The 21,855-nt window shown below is 44.3% G+C and overlaps 1 protein-coding gene across 1 annotated transcript in view; it reads right to left on the reverse strand.

The window, feature by feature from the left end:
• Nucleotides 1–588: 588 nt before the first annotated feature.
• The window catches only part of RNF11 (ring finger protein 11), a 32,625-nt gene continuing 11,358 nt past the window's right edge, over nucleotides 589–21,855 (reverse strand). The window contains exons 2-3 of the mRNA XM_075155792.1: nucleotides 2,400–2,569; nucleotides 589–1,801 (exon numbers count right to left, since the gene is read on the reverse strand). Of these exons, the coding sequence (XP_075011893.1) occupies nucleotides 1,630–1,801; nucleotides 2,400–2,569 (342 nt within the window). The 3' untranslated portion in view covers nucleotides 589–1,629. The remainder of the gene's footprint in view (nucleotides 1,802–2,399; nucleotides 2,570–21,855) is intronic.

Genomic DNA, 21,855 nt, shown 5'->3' on the forward strand with positions numbered 1-21,855 from the left:
AATCAACATGTTGATTCTACATTTTGCTGACCAATCCTTCAAAAATCATCCATAACGTGCAAAATTCTTCTATATTGTAAGTACACTAAGTCTTCAAAGTACTTGAGCCTTTAAACATAACTTCTCGTATCAAGTACTGAAACTACAGCTGAAAAACAATCAAGAACGTTCCCCGATTTGTTGTGGTTAACTTGAGATTGCATCTCATCTTTTGCAAGACCGGGACATCTCAATGTATCAGCATTGCGTTGAATGTATAAAAGTCACAGTAGGGTACGTTAAGAGGGGGGGAAGAAGAAAAAAAAAAAAAAAAAAAGAAAAAAACATGCAAGTGGATAAAAGGTCTTTACAGCTATAATCTTTGCCAGACCATCTCTTTACAAGCACATACTGTTTGCTTCAGAAGTTAGCTAATTGTGTCATTCGGGCTATAGCAGTACTGTTTTCCCCCTCAACTGCTAGTATGACAGCCTGTGTTTATATAAACTTTGCATTTACATGCAGAACAAAATATATTTTTCTCATATCTGTTTGGTGGACTGATGTGTCAGCCAGCAGGGCTTAACAGATACATTTAATACAGGAGACTGAGATACAGTATGTTTATTCTTAACTTCTGATAACCTAAGAACTACAAGAACGAGAGATGCAGTATCCATTTGCTATGATCCAAGACAACCATTTTTAGGGAGAGAAAAGTAGAATAAGTGATCAACGCTAACACTACATTAGTTCCAAATCTTTTTTTTCAGTCATGGTAGCTTAACTATTTATTGTCCATCTGGCCCACTTTTAACCCGATCAAGTTAAAGGTGACAAAGTTTAAGGACTGTTGTTTCATCAAAACCGAAGCAAGTTATAAAAAAAAAAAACAAACCATGAAACCATAATTTCACTGCAGGACTTGTTTCGTATCTTCATATTCTGCATCACTTGTAGAAAAGGGATAATGCATCTCAGTTTGCTTACAAGCTAGGAGATCACTTTGAAGTCTGCATATTCCTAACTGCAAACAAAATATAGCACTTTTAACAGGTTATAAATAAACTGGTTTTCAAGCATAGAGCCAGCCCAACAATAACAATACACTATTAAAAAGACCTAAGGCAATGAATTCCATCTCCAATGGAAAAAAAAGAAAAAGAACTGTGCAAACAAGCTTAAAACTATTTCTTTGTGCCAGTGTTATAAAATGTAGATTTCAATAAAGCCTTGACCCAAATGCCAGGACTTGTGAAAAGAATCAGAACAAAACTGGTTACTTTATTTAGGAAAAAAATACTCTTATCTTGCTGCTAATAAAATCGGATACACGCAGTTTAAACATTTACAGTTGCTGTAACACTTTACACAATTCCTATATATGGGTGTAAGAACAAACATTAAAAGACAATGGTGGGTCAAGGCTTTACATTAAAAATAACAACCTACTTTTCTATAGTCTCTAAAATACTATGTTTTTTCCATATTTGCAGCCATTCAGGAATATGTTTTTATTTATTTATTAGGAAATGTATACTTTGTGCATGATCTTAATTCCTAATTCCTGGCTCTTTGGGCTGAATGACAAAAGGATCAAACCCATTAAAGTGGATGGTCTCCTTGAAGGTTCAGTGGAGAAACCCTGGCTCAGTTAGTCTCGTATGATGAAAGCAGTGCTGCATCCACTGGCTCCATGCAGGATGGACAGGTAAAGGATCTCATCAACCAGTCATCTATACAGTCCAGGTGGTAAATGTGCATGCACGGCAGAAATCGGATAGGGTCCCCATAAACAAAGTCCATCATACAAATGACACATCTGGGGGGAAAAATAAAAAAATCATAAAAATATTTAAGCCGCTGTGACCACACTGGAAATGAGAAGTAGTGTAATATCTGCTCCTGGATGTGTTTGAGTCAAACAAACTTTTGTACTTGCAGCTACTGTGAGGAGTTCTTAGCTCTGCCAGTGCTGGCTCTACCAAGCACTAGATTTTTTTGTGCGTGTGTTTCCTTTGCAGTATGTGCCCATGGCTACGACGTTAGCGAGGGCAGGAAGCCTTCCGCAGGCATGGCGGGGGCAGCTCAGCAGAGTGCATAAAATTAGACATGGTAAAAGGGAGCCGTAAGGGTGGGGACGTAACATGAAATTATCTCCCCGTGAAGAGACAAAGAGGAAAAAAAACTGTATGGGCATGAATTACATGGGTCGGGAAAGTAAGTTTCACCTGTAACAGGAAAACAGGCGAGGATAAAGGACAGAGCCTCCTGCATGGTCATTTTTTTTTCAGAAAGCTACATCAAATTACAGTCCCTGCGAATAAGGCAAAAACAGGAGGACAAGATCAGGTTTCCCAGGGCAGTATCATAAACCAATGCAACAGCCACATCAGTTCTGTTAGGTTTCTGTAACTTACTCTCTGATCTTCTTCTCGGAGCCGTCTCTCCCAGGATCATAGACTCCTTTAGGTAGATGCTGAATAAGGCCTATCCTCTGCGCTATTCTGATTTGTTCCTCTTCCGTCAGCTGGGTTGCTAGCCGAGTCTGGCTAGGAGTCGGGTGATAAACAGGAACAGGGACCTGCTCCTAAAATTAAAATATTTCAGTTACAAAAACTACAGAGGCTTTCCAAGCATTTCGTAGCACAGTACAGGCAATGTACTTAACTTCTCCCCTCGTAGTCCTGCGAAGGTTTGTATGATCTCCCACTCCTACTTTGCAATTTTGGGGCTATAATTATATTGAGAATGGGATAAAGAATTGAGGCCAGTATATTGAGCAAGGAGCTGCTCGTGGTTCTCTGCAGCAGCTTTTTATCTCCAGGAGTAGTTCATGCGTGAAACACATGTACAACAAACGCCACGTGACAGCAGGCAAATAAACCTTACAGGCACCTGGAGAACTGCTAAGATACTGAATTGAACAACATAATGGCTGAGGAAGAACCAGGTATTTGCAACAAGAAGTAGAGGTTTTTTACATTTAGGAAGAATTATTTGCAAAGATGAGGACAGTGCCTATTCTTAAGAGTTTTAGAGAGGAAGGTTTTATTGGTTCTATAATAACTAAATTTTATGTGAACTGTTCTGGGCCACACAAGCTCCAATCCAGAACTGTAGATTTAATTCTTGTGTGTTTAAAAAAATGTCACCTGGACCATAAAAAGAATAGCTTAAGTAATCCAAGTTTTACATTTGTTTTCATACATTAATAGGATTTTACAAGTTCTCCCAAGCTAGGCTTCAACTGCTGTATGTTTAAAGTACGTATTACCAAACAAAAAATAGGCAACATGTAGGTTTGTGCAGTCCTTCCTCTGCCATGTTCTCAGAAGCTTCTTTTGAATATTAACGCACTTTAGATCAGATATCTTCACTAACATTTATATTAACATGGTACTTATTTTACTTGCTTTTAAAGCACTTTTTGGGACGTAAATACCAATTTTGAACAGGAGATGCTATTAGGACAGCATCAGCCAACAGCCATAAATCTACTGTCAGTAGGGAGACAATGTCTTGCAATAGGCCTATTTTAATGGTACTTCTTAAACAGCAGAAAAAAATTCAATTTATGGACGTGTTCTGAAAATAAACCCGGTGCATCAGAAAGACAATAGCATCGATTCATCTGCTTGAAAAAATGCGAAAGTTGACGTTTCAGAGGACATTGCTGCCAAACAAGCAGACTGCAGGAGCCTGTGCAGCTGCACCGCAGGAAGCACTGATGCAGCGCTGATACCTCGCCTCCGACAAAGTTCCCATTGCCAAACTCCCCCCCTCTCATCTCGGATAGGGGGAGGACGTGGGCTTTCACCATCCGTGATGGAGCAGCCACCTTCCGAAATGTGCGTGTCCTTACAGAGCACGGACCGCTGGGGGCACCTCCAGGTACTTCTGGCAGCAGGGACACAGCTGCCTTCTCCTCAGCCTTGTCTTTGGTCTGCTCCGGCAATGGTCTAGTGCAGCGTTCGGTGTTCAGCTGACACCTGGCAAAGTCCAGATACGGGGTTTAACGCACGTAGTGCTGTGCTTGTAAAACCTGATAGAGCGATTCTTCTTTCACTGCTAGGAAGCACGGCGAGCAGAAAGACAGACAAGACTCCTGGAAGGCCGGGGGAAAGTGGCCCGAGGGGTGCGCAGCCTCTCGCTGGCCGGTGCCGGGGGTGCCCAGCAGCAGAAGTCCTTGCTTACGAGAAATGCTAATCAAAAATGCAAGTTTGCCTGGCAGTTTTTTTAACACGGTGCCTACCACTTGCAATTCAGCTGTGGGGTAAAATTCAGCCTTCTCTAAATTTAGCTACACGAGGATTTCCCCCTCTGATTTCCTAGCAGAACTCAGAGGAATTATGAGAAGGTTCAAAAGACAAAATACCAGTGGTTCTGAAAGTTTGACTAATTTCCTGACTACTCTAAACTGTATTTCACAGAATCACAGATTTCTTCTAGCTCGCTGCCTTTTAATGGTTTAAATTGCCTAAAGTATTCTCTACTGATTGATTGGATAGGGAAAAGCACCAGCTGAAGCTGGGGATGACCTGTCAGATACAACAGGATTCATGAAGTGGCTCTGCCACCTGCGGTGCCAGCAAAATAAAGCATTTCCCCCCCCTCCCAAATGCTGCAGACCCTCTGCACCGAACACATCAGCTCGAGGAACGGCCTGGTCCTGGTTTTATGGTTCAAGAACTTAACACCACAAACTATCAGTAACTTTTTTTTTCCCCCGCAAGGCTTTGCTATAATTCTTTGGACAGATTATTAAATCAATAGCAGAAGACGTTTCTGCTAGCTCCTGTATTTGTCACAAAGACACACAGAACACTCAACACTCAGAGAGAGATGCACCCTCCTGCCCATCTTAGAAAAAAGGAGAACCAGCGTTAACTCACCGCACGCAGGGCACAGGCTGGTGCTAGTGCGGGCGGGAGGAGGGAGGCTGCTGTATTTAATACAGCTCCCCTTGGCAAAACCACGGCTGCAAGCGATGATGCAGAAATACAAGGAAAGGCAAAAACAGGAGGAGGAAAAAAGATCCAAGAAACTCAAAACGTCTGAAAGTAGCAGTGACAACTGATAGCGAACGCCTATAGCAGAACAACAGCAAACTGACCATCTCAGCAGAAATTATACAGCGAAAGGAAACTACAGTTAAGTAAGAATCTGTTGTGAGTTAAAACTATCCCATTTGGACAACCCAAATGAAATGAGAAATTGGTCACACTATCCAACCGATGACTGCTTCGGTTAAGTTTTGGACAGTAAACTAACATAACTTTTAAGCCTGTAATAGGCCAAACAAGAACGAAACCTCGTTCCCTTGTTCTGGTCTTTTACAGGTGCTTGCTGCGAGCGACCACCGCGGGACTGCGTACTCGGGGAACCCGTTTCTGCCTTATTGCAGTGCCCCCCTCCCGTGGGTGTCGTCTTCCCTGCCGAGACCTGAAGAAGAGGGGCCTGATGGACCCCTCGGCCCCCCTCCCATGCCAAATACACAAATACTTTCCCGACCGCCAGCGCTGTATGGAAACACTCCTCCTTTTGGCGTCCTGTCCCAGGCTCCCTCCCCGCAGAGCCACCGCCCTGCGCTACAGGTCTGACGTAACCAATTAAGGCAGGAATTTATAGTTGCCAGCTGTGGGCTTCTACAATTTCACATACTAGACAATCTCTTGTCAGATGAGCAACTCGGGGTGAAAATGGTGCCGTCTTTCGCTTCTTCATGCTTGTGCATATAAAAAAATGGGGGTTGGTGTGGCTGCCAAGCTGTTGTGAAAAATGCATAAATTGTACTACTGTAAATAAAGAAGAGTGACCGCCAACACCCACGAGCCGGTGCGCTTCCTTAACACGCTGTCTGGTGGCACCTTAATCTCGCCTCCCGATTACTATTAAAAGCCTGCCCAAACAGAGCGGGCAGTCCACTGGATCCAAACATACCAGTAAAATGGAAGACCGCAGCCGCACACACTGCAGTCACATTATAGGGCACAGCGACAATGACCTTTTCAAACCAGTCCTCTCCCCTCCAACAGATAAAAAGAAAAGGCGTGTTTATACCTGTATGATTCTAAAAATCTGTTATTCATGAGAATATGAGAGCCCGGGTTTCTCTGACTCAGTTTGTTGAAGTGACATTTGGTATCCCCAGAGGGGTCAAAGAAAGAGGTGGAGTAGACTGCATGAAGTGCTCCCCCAACTAGACCCTGACCACCACCGTCAGCCGAGCTGGGCTCCTTCAGCCCCCGGCAGCCCCGCCGGCACCCAGGCCGGCCCCGCACGCAGCCGCCACCCCATCACCATGTGGCAGCTGCCGCCTCTGGCTTCTCCACTACCAAATCTCTGAAGCGTTTTTGGAAGTTAAGCTCATCTGACAATAATTTCAAGCCGCCTGTAAGGACAGAGCGCAGCCCTGCCTGTGCGGGTTTAGCACCCCTTTGCAAATCTTTCACCGTTCAGAATGGCTACTTTTATCAGCCCACGTTAAGGCAAGGTCCCGCTCACTCCAGCGTGGATATTCAAGAGTAACAACGTGAAGATTCAAGACTTCAGTCAACTTACATTTGTAGCTAGAGGTCCCCTGACGTGTATATATATATAAAAAAGATTGTATTACCCAAGTAATTATTATTTTACTCCAAAGACAAGCATGAATTTATTGCTCTGGTGTCTCACTTTTCCCTTATCTACCATGGAAAATGTTTTTGCAGACAAAATTACGAAATACTGAACTTCTAGCCAAAGTCCGTGTTATTTATCATTTGATAAAGATGTCAGGCATTTCAAACTAAGATGAGATTTCATGTTAACTCCATTCCTCCATACAAAAAACCTAAAAAAGGCCAAAACAAATAATCAAACCCACATTTTAGTGTCAGGCAATGAAATAAAAATCACTTTCTGGCACTTAAATTTGCTTTAATCAATTATTTTTTCCCATATGAATTTAGTAATGATGAAACATCTCAGATGGCCACAGTCCGGCAGATAACACAACTTCTTTCTTGTTCACGAAGTAGGTGGTGTCAGCACAAGTTTCCCTGGCTTTCTGTGCACAGAAATAATTTGTTCCTAATATTTATTCAGCCCTTAACAGCACGAATTTAGACTCGAGGACTACAGCAGGGTTTGTGTCTCCATCTCACCCTGGCTCCTCCTCCTTTGGGGGGAAATAAAATCATAGAGGGCATCCGGACGTCTGCATTTTTCACTTCTAATGAAAACATTTTCACACTTGGCTTAAAAGGCCCAGACACTGTGTTTCTGCATGCAGATTCCCAAGCAGGCTTTGGGTTCTCACCTAGAAAAAGGAGGTTTCATCAAACACAATTATTAGTTTGAAGTTTTCTCATCAATGCAACCTACCCTGGTTACTTATGCTGCTGTAAATCTGCTTTTCTCTTGGTTTACAGCATTTTCATCTTGGTTTTGCAAGTGCAATGAATTTGTAACACTCTGAAAACAGGTCAGTGGTAGATCAGAAACTCTTAATCCCTGGATAAAGATTATTTTAAGATCCCTCTACGCCACGTATCAGCAGTATGTTATCAGGGCTTTTGTTTGTTTGTTGTTTTTAATAATTGCACCAACATGCACAAATTATCTTTTCAGGAAGGTCAAAGGTGAAATGAATAATTCATAACCACTAATAGTTCCAGAGGTTAAAGCTTCGCTGCTGTCCCCGAGATCTCTCTACAGCCACCTGCTTTCCACTATTGACTCCTTTGCTCAGCTTCCACCTCTAAATTTTCTTCCTCATCTAATCCAATGCTCCCAGTGTTTCTCGCTCTGGGATATTTATTTGCATTTTAACACCAGATCAACAGCCTATCTGTTAATTCAGCCCAACAAAGGAGACAAACATCTTCCTAGCTATGTTTATCCTAAGTCTTTTTTACATTTTTTTAAATACCAGTAGGTATAGGGCTTACGCTCCTTGCAGTTGCTGCCTAATTAATTAATGCAAATATAACAGTTCAATTTGAATTTCCCCAGCCCTTCCCACAGCTCTTTTTTGAAATCCCTTCGATATGCAAATGTCTTTCTTGAAACACCTCGTCTGAAAGCTGCGCTGGTTCACGTGCAGCTGCATCAGGGCCACGTACGCTTTACTGCTCACCAGCCCCAAACTGATGTGAGAAGCGCCTGGCCCTTCTGCAGCTCTAACAGCCTTGCAGCATCGCTGCCTATTCAGTGCTCGTCGTCGCCATACAAATCCTTCAGCCTCGCTGCTTCCCAGTTTTCTCACCTCTAAGGTGAGATGCTTAGCAGGAAGCCTAAATGACTAATCTAGACAAGAACAACTTCAGTTCATAAGTGTAAAGTCAGGAGGTAAGGAAAAAAATGGTGCTTTGGGCGGTTTTTTTGCAAAATCCCCGCTGAATTTTATGAAATTTTCTCTTCTCTCTACTTTATTACTCGTAAGGAACTCGCTGGGATGATGGTCCAGGGGCCTTTTCTGCGAATGCCATTCTGATCTGGGTGAAAAGACTCAAACTCCATCCGTATGTGAATATACGTTTTGAAATAATATCCTCCCCCAAGACATATTACTGTAAAACCACTCGCCATTATAATGTGCATTATACGACAACTACAGCTTACTTTAATAATCCTTAGAATATTACAAGCAGCCTGCCAACTATAAAAACCTTTTTCTGCCATACAGAAGAGAACAGTTCATTTATAAAGCTGAATACCAGTTGCTATAAAATACCATGTAATGAAATCGTTACCCGATCTTTTCTATTCCTGCTTCCAGGTAGCCAGTCAGTATAAATAACTGCAATAGCTGAACACTTAGGCTAAAAAGTTCTTTTGAAAGAAAAATCCCCTCCTCTCGCGTCTCCCACTTGGAGGAGACACCTGGGACAGTCACCAGACCAGACACACGTGCGTGCACAAGAGGAGCCGTTCTGGCAGCAGCTGGAATCTAAAGCACGGGTTTCTCTAGCAGACCCCATTCCCTTAACAGTAATATGGTCAGAAGAAAGATTAAACATTAAATTAACACCGTATTAAGCAAAACTGTAACCGATCCTTCACCAGATTTTCAAACCAATGCCAAAGACGGATTCCCTCTGTTTATGTGAGAAGTGTGAAGATCCAGGTAGTTCTCTCTCAACAAATAATAATACATTTCAAAACGGATTCCTTGCACCACTCTGCTAAATACACGCTCACCTTTAAAATACAGTTCTGAGTCCTTGCATTTCTCAGAATTCCCACATTTCTCCCCAATCACACAATTTAAATTTTGAAGGTATACTTGATTCATCTGGAGCTTTAAGGTCAATAAACGTACACTTCATTTTTAATATTTATTAAGGGATTGTTCTGCTACCACTGCTTGCTGGCGAGAGCTTACTTTAACTGTTCGTGACCATTTTAAACAAAACCACTTTACTTTTACTTTCCTTTGTTTGATATATTCCTTGATAAGTTTGACAGCATTGAAGGACACCAAAAAAACCAAACCAAAACAACAACAAAAAAAATCACAACAAAAAAAAAAAACACCAAAAAACAAAACAAAAAAAACACCACCACACAACATAAAAAGTTTTACATCTCAGCTTTTCCTTTGAAGTTTTATTAGTATCACAATTATCATTTAAATAAACGTGAACTTGCATCTTACTGGGCCATAGTGAGTAGGAGAGCAATGCTCCAAAACCCAGCAAGAGCCCCCCTGCACCTGGCACGTGTTCAGGTTCGTACATGCTTCCCACCAGGGCGCTCTTACGGGAAGATTAATAAAAACTCTGGCATTGTAATAAGATACGGTCAGTAATTAATACAACAACAGACTAAGGAAACAGTCTGCAACGGAGGAGAGGAACCTGCAGAATCCACACAGTGTTTCTCCGGCTGCTAACGCCAATTAAGAAGCAACACCCGGTTTGAGCCATGTGTCGTTTCAGAGGGAGGTGGTTTTGTATTACTAAAACTCTGAAATTGTCCTTTGCATTTTTCACAATTAGTCCATTGAAATTACTGAAAAATAAATGTATTTGAAGAGTTGGAAAAGATAAGCAACCAGGAAAGAAAGTGAGTCCTGGCTGCCGACTCTTAAAATATCAGCTGTCCCCTGAGCTCAGCTTTGCCACCAAAACCAGGGCTGGGGCGGAGCGGGAGGAGGTACAAACCAGATGCATCCTCTGCTGCTTTCCTAGGCAGTGACAAGGGCTGTGAGAGAGAGGGACTTCGTTTTCAAGCTTCTTACCTGTGCTGTCACACAAAACCAACAAGGCTACCTGCTGCCAAGATAAATAGTTGACGGTGCCCTGATCAGCTTGGGCAGACCCAGCCTTACTGGCAGATGGACATCACCTGCTGCTCTGTAGGGTCACCTGCTCCGAAATTTGATTAACCATCAATGCGAACCTAAATACAAAAGATCAGCAAGAAGGAGTTGTAGGGGAAAAGCAGTAATTAAAAAGCAGTAATTAATCCCTGGAAGCACAATCTCCTGACACAACCAGACAGTTTTCACATTTCCAGGCTGCACAGCAGGTTTCTCTGGCTCAAGGGCCGTACCCCTGGGTACGGTTCCACTAACTGAGTTCTTGTTCACCAGCTTCATGTCGGTTTTAGCTGTCCTCGCTCCTTTCTCCAGTGATCCCATCAAACATCAGGGTGTGAACTTCTTCAGGAAAGTGGATAACGTACACACCAACAAATCCCAGACCATCAAACTGCTCACCAGAGAACTGACTCCATCTCTCCAGACAGCCCCACCGACAGCTCCACTTACAGCATCAGGCCACAGCTTCTGAGAGATAAGAGTCCTCTTGTTACAGCTCCTAGCATGTTTACTTTAATAGGGTTTTTTTTCATACAGGGAGGGAAAAGATCCATAAGCAATTCACAAAAATTCGTGCTTTTCTGTCAAGTTGCTACAGTGAGCAAAGCCAGGAAACAACAGTTGCCCTAAACATCAAATTAAGGACACTCGGGCACAAAATGCAGCCTCCCGAGACTTGCACCCCCCAAGGACTACAACGCAAAGCAGCGGGGTAAGGAGAAAGTCTAGCAGAAGGGGCCAGCAGTCGTTTCTGCAGCTGGTGGTAGGAGAACAGCACGTGTATGCGGATCATCCTACCCCATAAGCAAACCACAACATCTGCATTTTTGGTACATGTTCTCTCCTACTCAGGCCAAGTGGTTATCTTTGCAGAAACCCCTTCTTACGCCTGGCAAGCGCAGACAGTTATTATAGTGCTATGGCTATGTTAAACACAGCACTTATGGTTCAAGCAAGATGGTTGTTGGAGAAATGAGGAACAGATTTAACAACAAATAAAAACCTGAACTTTCGGGAAGAAGAAAATGGTCCTGAAGAGGAAGAGACTGAAAACAAATAAATCTTTTGGACTGTCTCCTCTGTTGAAAGGTACAGAGTGAACCTACTGTGTCCCATTCGCTTACTGCTGTGGAACTGCTGGCTAGCAGGAAGCAAAAATAAAAAGAGAACAGCCCAAACAAACGAATCCTGTTAACATGTTTTTCGGAGGCTGCATTCAGCACAAGAGACGGGGGAAGCACTCTGGAGCTACGATGGAAAAGCTGACAGAACACTAACGGTCCGCGCAGAAATAGCAGAATCGTTCACACTTCCTTCAGACACATATTTACTTTCTGGAAAGGGTAAATATCAATCAGTGCAACTTGCTTATACTATAAATCAAAGGGTAACAGCTAAAAACGCTAGTATTGATCATCCTGGGTAACACGTGAAGTCTGCAGCCAGCCTGGACTCTCACGATGCCAGGTCCCATACGCAGTGCAGCGCACAGGCTCGCTCACAACCTGCCCTCCTCGTCCCGTGATCTCAGACACGTGTGGTTTGTCCCGGACACCGTCCCCCACGCACACCCACCCAAACCACTCACTCAGAGGCTTTCACTCACCTCAGGGTACAGCAGACAAAAAAGCTTAAGCTCACACGTGCTCCTGCCTCCTGAGACACGAGCTTGGCCCAAATCTACTATCCTATAACCCCCAAAGCATTGCACTGCTCAGACAAGTTCATGCACGTCCCTTACACGAAGGGCTTGACGTGGATTACCGGACAGGCAGGCACCCTACGAAGAGTACAGGCATATAGGTGACTTCAGGTGGGCAACGCAACGCCCTAAGTAAGAGCGTGCATTACGCCCTGAACTAGCTACTGAGCCCCCAGCCTCAGCGTAGCCGAGCTAAGCACAGGCAGCCCCTGCTTACCTCCTGGTGCCGTTTCGGGGAATTTGGGGATAGGGTGCAGCTGACTCCAACTGGTCTAAAACAGCCTCTGCAACAGGGGCCCTGCCACTTCCCCTGCGCGGCTCTAGCTGCTGGCTGCGAGGACACCGATCCGACTGACTCTCCACCTCATGAAAAGCAAACAAGCCGTCACCATCGACGGTGCGATGGCTACGGCCACTGAAGAAGTCGGGAACAGGCAGCCAAGAGGAAAATGGAGGAGTGCCCCTGTCAGGGACTTGAGCCAATTGTGAAATCCTGCCTCCAAACACTTAAAAAATAGCAAGTGCTAAAATTCATATTTTGGCAAGAATTAGGTCAGCTTGAAAGCAATTCTAAGAACAAAACAGCCCTTCTGAGTACTTCAGGAACAAGGTAGCAAAATTACAGAAATCGTCCCTAATTAGCCAAAAGGAAAGGCTGGGGACAAAAAGCCAAAACAGGGAGTAAACACGAAAATGCACATAAAATAAAGACACAAGCAATCCATCGGGGGAGGACTGCTGAAGTATAAATACAGGCTGTACTTCCGTGTGTAAATAGAAGATGTGTATATGTATATTTACATGTGCTAGTCTGAACTAATAACATAATAACATATAGCAGAGAAATATTATGCATAACTAGGAATGTACTTTAGAAAAAGTATATAGTGAGTAGGATATCAAAGGATCAGTGAAATCAAGTGACAAATAATCTCATCTCTAGGCTCAGCGTATGGTGTCATCACTCAATGACACGGCAGGCATCCTCCTTGGGCAAAGAGGGCTCCCCAGGATGCAATTTAACAGCCTTGCCTAAAGCAAGTTTCAACACATCCAAAACCATCGTATGGAATGCAAGTCCTCATACACCAAGTTCCTAAAACAGGACTTAAATACAGCCCCAGCTGGAACAAGAACATCACCCCCTTGGACGGTCTTCTGGGAGGTGTCAATTTAGCCTCGGATAAGAGGTAACACAGATAACGAAAACAGGCAGATCAACAGCAGCTATCTCAGATCATCTACCCCCTGATGCATTATCCTACGCCACGACACACAATACTTTTCTGTAGCCACCCAGCTGCACGCAAGCACCAAAACAGAGGTTTGAAACGGGACACAGTCGTTCTTTTTATAGAGATACAGTCTGTTATCCAACAAAAAAAAAACCACAGAAGAGGCAACGCAGGACAGGGCTTCTGCAAACCTTGACGAGGACCTTCCCCTTGACCAGGGAGCAGGTGAAGAATGGCTGATGAGGCAGAGCTCGGCAGCCAAGCTGCGCTAGCCCAGGAAGGTGGGCTAGCAACGGGCTCCCCCCAGCAAGGTAAGCCAAGCAGAAACCTGATGGAGAATTTTCCATCAGGCCTCGCAGCAAACAGGGACTCAGCAGAGCGCAAACCCCTGCCAAACCACAGAGAAAGGAGAGAAACCAGATCGCTCTACTAAGGATAAACGACTTGGGGGAGAAAAGCGGTAACAGTCCACGTCCTATTGCAGAAGAGCTCCAAAAAGCAGACGGGGCTGGTGACAAGCCGGGGCTGTGTAACCACAAAGCAAAAAAACCTGAAGCAGAGAGACTGCTGGTGTGGGGCACCTGCCTTGAGACCGTGTCCGTGAAGCAGCCCAAGACAGCAGGGTTTGTTTCAAAACTCAGGAATCTGTGTTACACTTCACTTGATCATAACTTTGTACTCAATTTGAAATATTTTAATTGCCTTTTTAAAAAAACCATCCTCAATTACGAATGCTTGCTCAAGCAGGAAGCTGCCACACCTTGGCAGTTTGATGGTACACCCCCATCCACGGGCCTTTTTATTTTCTTAACGGCATCTGAATTTCTAACATGGAGTGGATGCCCCCAAAATCCAGGTATGTGACTTGAAGCCTCAGCCTAGGCAGTGCAGCAGGGGACGGGGCTGTGCAGAGGCGGCCGGGAGGCTTCCTGAGGCCAATTAAAGGATATAATCAATGCTGTGTTTTGCAACAGCTTAACCCCAGCTTTTAAGCATGTTTCTGCATTAGCCTGCTAGAAAGCCACAGGCAGATGAAGCCGCACATCCACCTGCCATACATTAGGGCACCTCAAACGCAGTACGAGTCCCTGCGCGCAGCTGTCCCGGGTGTCACCAGCGGTGGCGTGCGGCTTGGCCAGGATGTCCCCACCGGCCACCCAGCCAACGGCTCCTCCCTTCCACCAGGTCCTGGGCAACCGATGGGGGGATTTCTGTGATTTCTTCCACATTTTGAAGCTGAAGCTGGAAATGGGGTTTGAATCAGGGGGTACCAACGGCACCCCGAACCGCTGGGCTGGGCACAAGAGATTTCGGTGCAGCCCGGGGTGCCGCATCACGCGGACACGGTCACCTCTCCCAGGCGCACGCGCGCTGCCATCCCCCGCTTCGGTGAGAATGAACACACACAAAAAATGCGATTTGGCTATTTGTTTAGCGTCATTTGATAATAACATTAATTATTTCAACTCTGAGTTAATGAGCAGCAGCAGCAAACAGCCAGAGGCACCAATTCAGGCTATCGGCTCATCTCAGCCGGTCATTTATTAATCTTAAAGGAACGTCTCGGGCATTAAACGATTATTACCAAATCTGTTGGTTTGTTGTATTTTTAAAGCAGTGCTCTATCTAAAAGCAAGGAACGACTGTATGAATATTAAGGCACACTAAAGCTTGACGAAGCTCCACTTTTTGATGCAGTATTAGCAATGAACACAAGGGCAACGTTTCTATTTTTTCCAGCGAAGTCTTGTCCTCGCAAGCAGTGACTCTGCGTTTTTAGCTTGCAGGGCACGAATCCAAGTGTGATCTCATGCAACTGTCAAACCTCTTCTAACAGAAAAAAGGCCTGTGCCAAGAGCAGGTAGAAAAATCATAAATAGCTCTCTCAGGAGTCAGTTATACAAGCAAAGTATTTCCAGAATGTGTTTTTCCTCCTTAAAAGTTCTCAATGCATAGAGACAGTTCATTGAGCACCTGGTCTTTTTTTTAATCTGTCACCAAAAAACACATGTTCATTTTACCCCTATGTATGAAACATATAGCCAGTTGCTGGTGCAACCAGGACAAGCCGATGTATGCGGCCTCACGGATAAGTAAGGTATGACGGCCATCACTAACTTTATAAGCAACCACGTATCTAATCAATAGTTTTAGACTGTTATTTTTCTGAAACACTTTTCTTCAGATCTTGCCTGTGCTGGTTTTACACCAAAAATACTTGTGTTCGTTTCAGCACTGGTGCTTTCAGAGTCGGTGGTCTGGAGGGGGAACTGAAGCAGGTCCAGAGCTCTGCAAAGGCGAGGGGGGAGAAGGGGAGCGCGGAGCCCAGCCCGGCCTCTGCAGCTCCCGTCTCACCTTGTTCAGCCCCGACGGGATGAAGAAAACCCTCTATTTAGTCAGGCCGTTCCCCTGCTTACCCCTGCTCTCACGGAAGGTGGCAAGAGCTTTGTTTACATTGAAACCGGCTTTCTGAAGGAAAACTTGGTTTCCACAATGGATCTGTCCTGCTGATTGCAAGTACAGACAATAAAATCTAGCTACTCACGTGCATTACAAACGTCCCCGCTAGCACACTTACTAAGGATTTCTAGCGGAGCCATGAGGGTTTTTCACTTCAATGTTGGGGGGGGGGGTTGTTGTAGCACACACCCGCGCAGCCACCACGGCGGCAGAGCCTGGCAGGAGCGGGACCACCAACTGCCACCTCCTCACCACCACGCTGCCCGGGACGCGGCACTCCAGCACCTACTTAAGTACTTGCCTGAATTAAGGCTCAGGCTGCTACAGAATCTCAGAAGAACAGAAAACTGTTTGAGAGGAGGGACGCGAACACAGAGAGGTCATTTTTCTGAATATGGACTGACTGCTTGGAAGACAAAGGCCCGTTTCAGCCCAGCACACCCGTACGAGAGCAGCTGCGAAGCCTGGAGATCTCCAGCCTTAGCTCATCCGTACGCAACGAGGGATCTTTCATGTTGTGTTAGGCACACCAGAAACCCTGAACACCTAACACAGGGATAGATATGACGCAGTTTTAGGGCTGGAGTTGAGAAGATCACATGGAAATACAAAGGTTACCTGTGCAAATTAAAAGCACTAGTTGCCCAAGAACGTTACCTGTGACTTTCAAATACTACGATTTAGACACACGGGTACAAGGAAACTGCTCAGGCCCCGCACCGAAACGTAACTCTACCGCGGATGAGGTACGTGCTAGTTTCGATGCCCCTCAGAGGCAGAAATGAAAGCCCAATGGCATTAACATCACGTTACTGACATAAAGAAATACTTTTACCTACCTTATTCTTCTGCCTTAATGTTTGGGGTGGAATAACTATGTCATGCTACAACCCACACTATCACTAAAATAATTTTGCCAGTTTATACAGACACAGACAAACCGCAGTCCCAATGAAACACTGTAAATGGAGCAACACTGAGCTACAGGTGGAAAGCTTTGAGACAGTAAAGCTGGAGGTACTGGGTATGTTATCGTGCCAAAAAAAATACACACAGCCACAGCAAAACAGCTGTCAAGAAAACCCTGGGAGTTTTTTAGGTTTAATATATGACATTTAGTCTAGAATACGCCTTGTTACTTTGGGAGTCACTAGGGAGTAACTACAGAGGTAACTGTAATAGCTAGATAGGCTTGAAGAGAAGAGAAAAAGAAGCTAGGAAGATTCTTGCTGAGATTTTAACTCCATAAGCAGAAATATCATCACTCAATTACTACAGAAATATTTTAGTTATCTTTCTAGACTTCTTAGCTCACCGTATGGCCCCCAAAAGGACACCTCTCAAACGCATCTCTGGGGCAGCGGGTGCACCAGAGTAGCCTGGGAAGCGGATGGCATCTAGTGCTGCTCCTCCAAGTCCCAGGACCCGCAGGACTAAACTCACTTTGCCTCCTTATGCACCACTGCGGATAAGTGAAGTCAGTGAAGGTGCTTCCCTGGGGACACTAAAAGATTTGCTGAGTAATCTCTGAACCGAATAGGCAAGGTAACAAGATGAGTCTGAATTCCTGTCTTTATTTGGGGTACCTCCTTTCCTATAGGCACATCTCCACTGCAGTAAAGACGTGAGTAGAAATCACTGCAACAAACAAGTTTTTTGTTCTTTCATTTGTTGTTTGGACCAGAAGCAGAAATAAACCAATCGTTTTGGGAGATGGGCAGCTCTAGATGCTGCCTTGGAGGCAGAAAAGGGCTGGGCATGGCTTTCTCCATGAACTTTGGCAAAAACGAGTCCTATGTTCCTCAAATGAAATCTGCTGAAGGCCGTACACGAAGTACCCTACGGGGCAATTTCAGACTGGCAGACCAGGTTAAAGAAAATTGCTTTGCTGAAGCTTTGTACAGAAATTAGCCTTGAAATAACTTACAGGCCTGGTCCTGATTTTTTTGTATCATTTCAGGTAACACTGAGCTCCCAGTGAGCTCTTCAGCATGTTACGGAATCGTTTACCCCAATGAGAGAGGATAATGGCTAGCAGCACAGGAAAAGGTGCTTGCCCCTTGCGCTTCTGAGCTGCATGTTCTGCAGATTCAAAGTAAGTGTTGTCTATGACTTCCATTATCAGTCACCATGACAACATTTTTTTTATTTGTTTGTGGGGGTTTTGGTTTTTGGGGGGTTTTTTTTTGGTTTGGTGTTTTTTTTTTAGTTTCACTGACTATGGATGAGACAGATTTTGTTTTTCAGGAAAACCAAATTGCTTGAGTATCATATCCACTAACAAACAAAACAAAAAAAGAAGCGTTAGCCTAGAAAAAGAAAGGCTGAAAGGGATATAGGACTGATCTCTAAATAAATCAGGAGAGTAAACATCACAAAAACAACAAAAGATCTGTTTGGGACAAGAATAACAGGTGCAAGTTTGCCATAAATAATCTAGAATTGTGAAATAGCTTCTAAAGCCTTAGTTCTCGGTTGATCAAAAGAGGCTCCCTGTAGGAGCAGTAAGAGCAAAGCTTGATCACCGTCTTATAAAAATCATACATTATCTACAAAAAATAACTTCACTGAGCATGTGCATAACTATCCATATATCCCCTTGTTCACAAACACCAGAACACAGTCCAATTCACACACTCGTTAATACGCAATTTCCAACACTGTACCAAACAGGGCTGTTATCCAAGTTAATATAACCTATGATGCAGTGTAACAACTAGCAATAATGCTTGTCATATTTAACTCAAAGCTAATTTAAATAAAATATAGAAGATAATGCTTCATTAAACCTTAGCCTCATTTTGTTGAAGCTATTACAAATGTCTGCACTGTCATCAGTGGATCCACTTGGAAGTTTAAGACACTAACTAATAAAAGCTTTAAAAGTGAGAAAATAAATTTTTTTACAAAATCACTTTGCATTAACAATTGTGGTTTGGGTTTTTGATAGCCCACTGGTGGAAAACACCTACGGCGGAAGCACAGGGGTTCTTGGCCAAACCCCTACACTCCACAGGTAGAAGCAGGAGTGAAGGCAGGGCTGAGAAAAGACATTTATAAAGCTTATCCTGCTGACGGTATGCTAGCTGGAAGTTTTACCACATACAGAAATCTCCAGTTTTACAAACCCACTTGTGTTCCTTGAGTAGCCCCGAGCAGCAGCACCACTGGCGAAGATTTGGCCTGTGGCAAGCAAAACGTAAGAGCATAGTGAACGGGTGTACGTGGGATTACTGCATGCGATGGTGATATGCAGGTACTTTATTGCTGGAACACGCTAATCATTCTGCATCTAGGATTTTAAAAAAAATATGTATTTTACTTCAGTTTGATGTGTTACTTAAATCTTTTTAAGGGAGAATAGCTGTTGGTCTAATTTAAATAGTTATATTCCATCCAGCTGAAATGCGTTACTGTATTCAAACTGAAACCTGGCCAGCATATTTTGTGAAATAAACCAAGGAAACGTTAGTGGCAGCAAGCGGTCTCATTCAGAAAACTCTTTCTACACCTTTGCAGTGCCCCACAGCCCCGACAATAGGCTGGGCTGTTTGCTTACCGACAAGGAAGGGTGTCCCTCACTGCCACAGCAGCCCCATCTCCTGTGGCTTTTGGGCTTTTTTTGTAGGTCTCCAAGCCAAAACGTGACTTAGCTCATGAGATCCAAAAAGTAAACTTGTATTTACTGCTCGTGTTCAGTGTTACTGGTTCTGAATTCAGAAAACTAAACAGAAGGGTATCGAGCAAGAGGGTTCGAGCTATGCGAGAGCATGGCATTACCGCAGAAATGACAAGAGTGGGTAACGCCGCATAAGTGGATGCATGAAAAAGAAGCAAGATTTGCTTCTCAAGTTCAGTTCTTGAAACAGCCTTTTGTCCCTAAATTTGCTTTAAGACTGGCTCCAATAGGATACTAGCAGCCTCTCTTGAGGGACACCAAACTAGAATAAGGAGTCACAACACAGAAAACAGGACAGCCAAACTGAGGTGGCCAGCTTAGCTTCTGCTCTTGCATACTTATATAATTTCTTAATTCTAAACATTTTAGACAACAGGGAGGTTGTTTTATTAAAAGCCACATACACTGGCAGTCCTCACATACATATGCACAAAGGTAATCAAACTCCTAACAGCAGTGACAAAGCTTGCCAAGTTATGTTCAGACTTTGGAAGCCATCCAGGGAGTCATAACTGGAAGGCCTGTGTGAGGGAAGAGGCAGCGCAGCACCCCACAACGCAGATGAATGATGTTACTGGAGTCAGTTGTGTCCCAGGGGATACCACAGTCTGCTGCGCAACGCGAACAGGCTGTGAAAAGTCTTCACCCGTTCCTGTACTTACCAAATATACTCATGAACTGTCAGGTAACGTTAGTGAAGCGTCTTTAAAAAAGAAAATAGTGAGGAAAAGCATCCAAGCGTCTTTAATGGCGGTTGTGATAGGCAGATTTCTCTGCTTTTATTATGTTTTCTTGTTTTTGTTTTTTGTTTTTTAAAAAAAAAAAAAACAGAACGATCACATTTAAGAAAAACAGAACTAAGACTTTGTCTACATCAGAGATTTGTCCTGAAGCAGCAAAATCCCTCCAACTGAAATCACTGCCCCACTGAAGTTAGAAATGGCACCTTTGGACAGCATTTCATGTACAGACCATTCCCAAACGCACTCACTGCCCAAACCAGTATCAGACATTCATTCTGTGCATGCTTTGGTACGCAGTTAAGTCCCAGTATATCCTTAATTGCAACATGGAGAAGCCAAAACTCCTGTAATACTTGGTGGTAATAACACGTCTAACATCTGACACCTCTAGACCTTTCCAGAGATGTTGCAAAGTAAAATGCAATATATAGGTGGCAAAGAGTGCAGATAAATCCAATCTCCCCCAGGAAGTCAGTTCAGTTCACTAAGCTGACAGGAGGAAAATAAGAGCAAGAGAACCCATTTCAGACACTTGAAGGGTATGAGCTGACTCACTGAGGGATCAGACAAGCACCAAAGCCACCACAAAGAGACTGTGGAGCACGTGGCTCCAAGTGGAAGACAGGAGGGAAAAGCAAAGCAATCCCTTTTGGCAACAGCGGATGGTTAGATCAGACCTCCTTGTGCCAGAAACATGGACACACACGACGCGGATCACGAGGCACGCCACGTTTTCACCTGGTTTCAGCTTGTGGTCCACTGAGATAGCCCCCAAGCCTCTCCTTTGGCCTTGGCTGCGTTCGTTCCCGAGCAGTGTCTGTCAAAGCCATTATTTGTAAGTGCTGGAGCAGAATCCTACCTCAAATGGAATTAAATGAATGCTGATGCCAGTTTCCCCACATGCCGAGATGTACACACCCCAACACCGGGGCACCGACGGTTTCCACGGGCACCCGCCCCGGTGTGGTGAAGGCCCCAGGAGAGGAGTATGCGGTGTTGTTAGACAGCAGCACTTTCTTTAGGGACCCAAAAAGCACCCCTCTCCCCGCAGAAAGGCTGCAGAAGCCCAAACAGCTCAAGTTGCTGATGCACTGACTCAGACGAACTCCCCTATATTGAAAAAAACGCCTTACACTGACAAAGGGATGGACAAATTTCCCCCAGCCCCCGGTACTCTTCACCGTTTGACTCGCTACCCTGAGGTGGAAACATTTGTCTGAACCCTCAACACCAACAGCCCATCTGGTAGCATCTGTTACGTAGTTGTTACTACCATTTTCCCAGTTTTTGCTTTCCAATAAAAACACTGCCGCGCCAGCAGTGCTGCCTGGAGGAATCTCCCTCTGCGTGATCCGACCAGAGCGAAGACGACATTGACCCCAGGATACCATGTTCGGAGTCCACTGCGGAAACTCCTGCCAGTACGAAGGCGTGATCCAATTCACTCGTTAACCAAGAGGTAATTGGTCATTATTCAGCTGCAGCGCGTTGAGAAGACAGAGAGACATGAAGTTCTGTAAGTTGCAGCTGGGAGTTTGGAAATCTGGCCTTCACCATGCTGGAATCCAGGTAGCGGCATGTGCATAAGATGTATTTAATAGACCCCCAAAAAAGAGGAAGGATAAAACACCCTCCTTTCCTACCTCAGCTAAAACTATAGCTCTTTTCTCCTCAGTTGATCAGCTCGGATTAGGTGACAGCTACATAAAGACACTTCAGGAGAAGCTATCTATAGGGTGAAGTGAACT

Source organism: Calonectris borealis, chromosome 8 (genome assembly GCF_964195595.1).
Source record: "Calonectris borealis chromosome 8, bCalBor7.hap1.2, whole genome shotgun sequence".
Taxonomy (NCBI): Eukaryota; Metazoa; Chordata; class Aves; order Procellariiformes; family Procellariidae; genus Calonectris; species Calonectris borealis.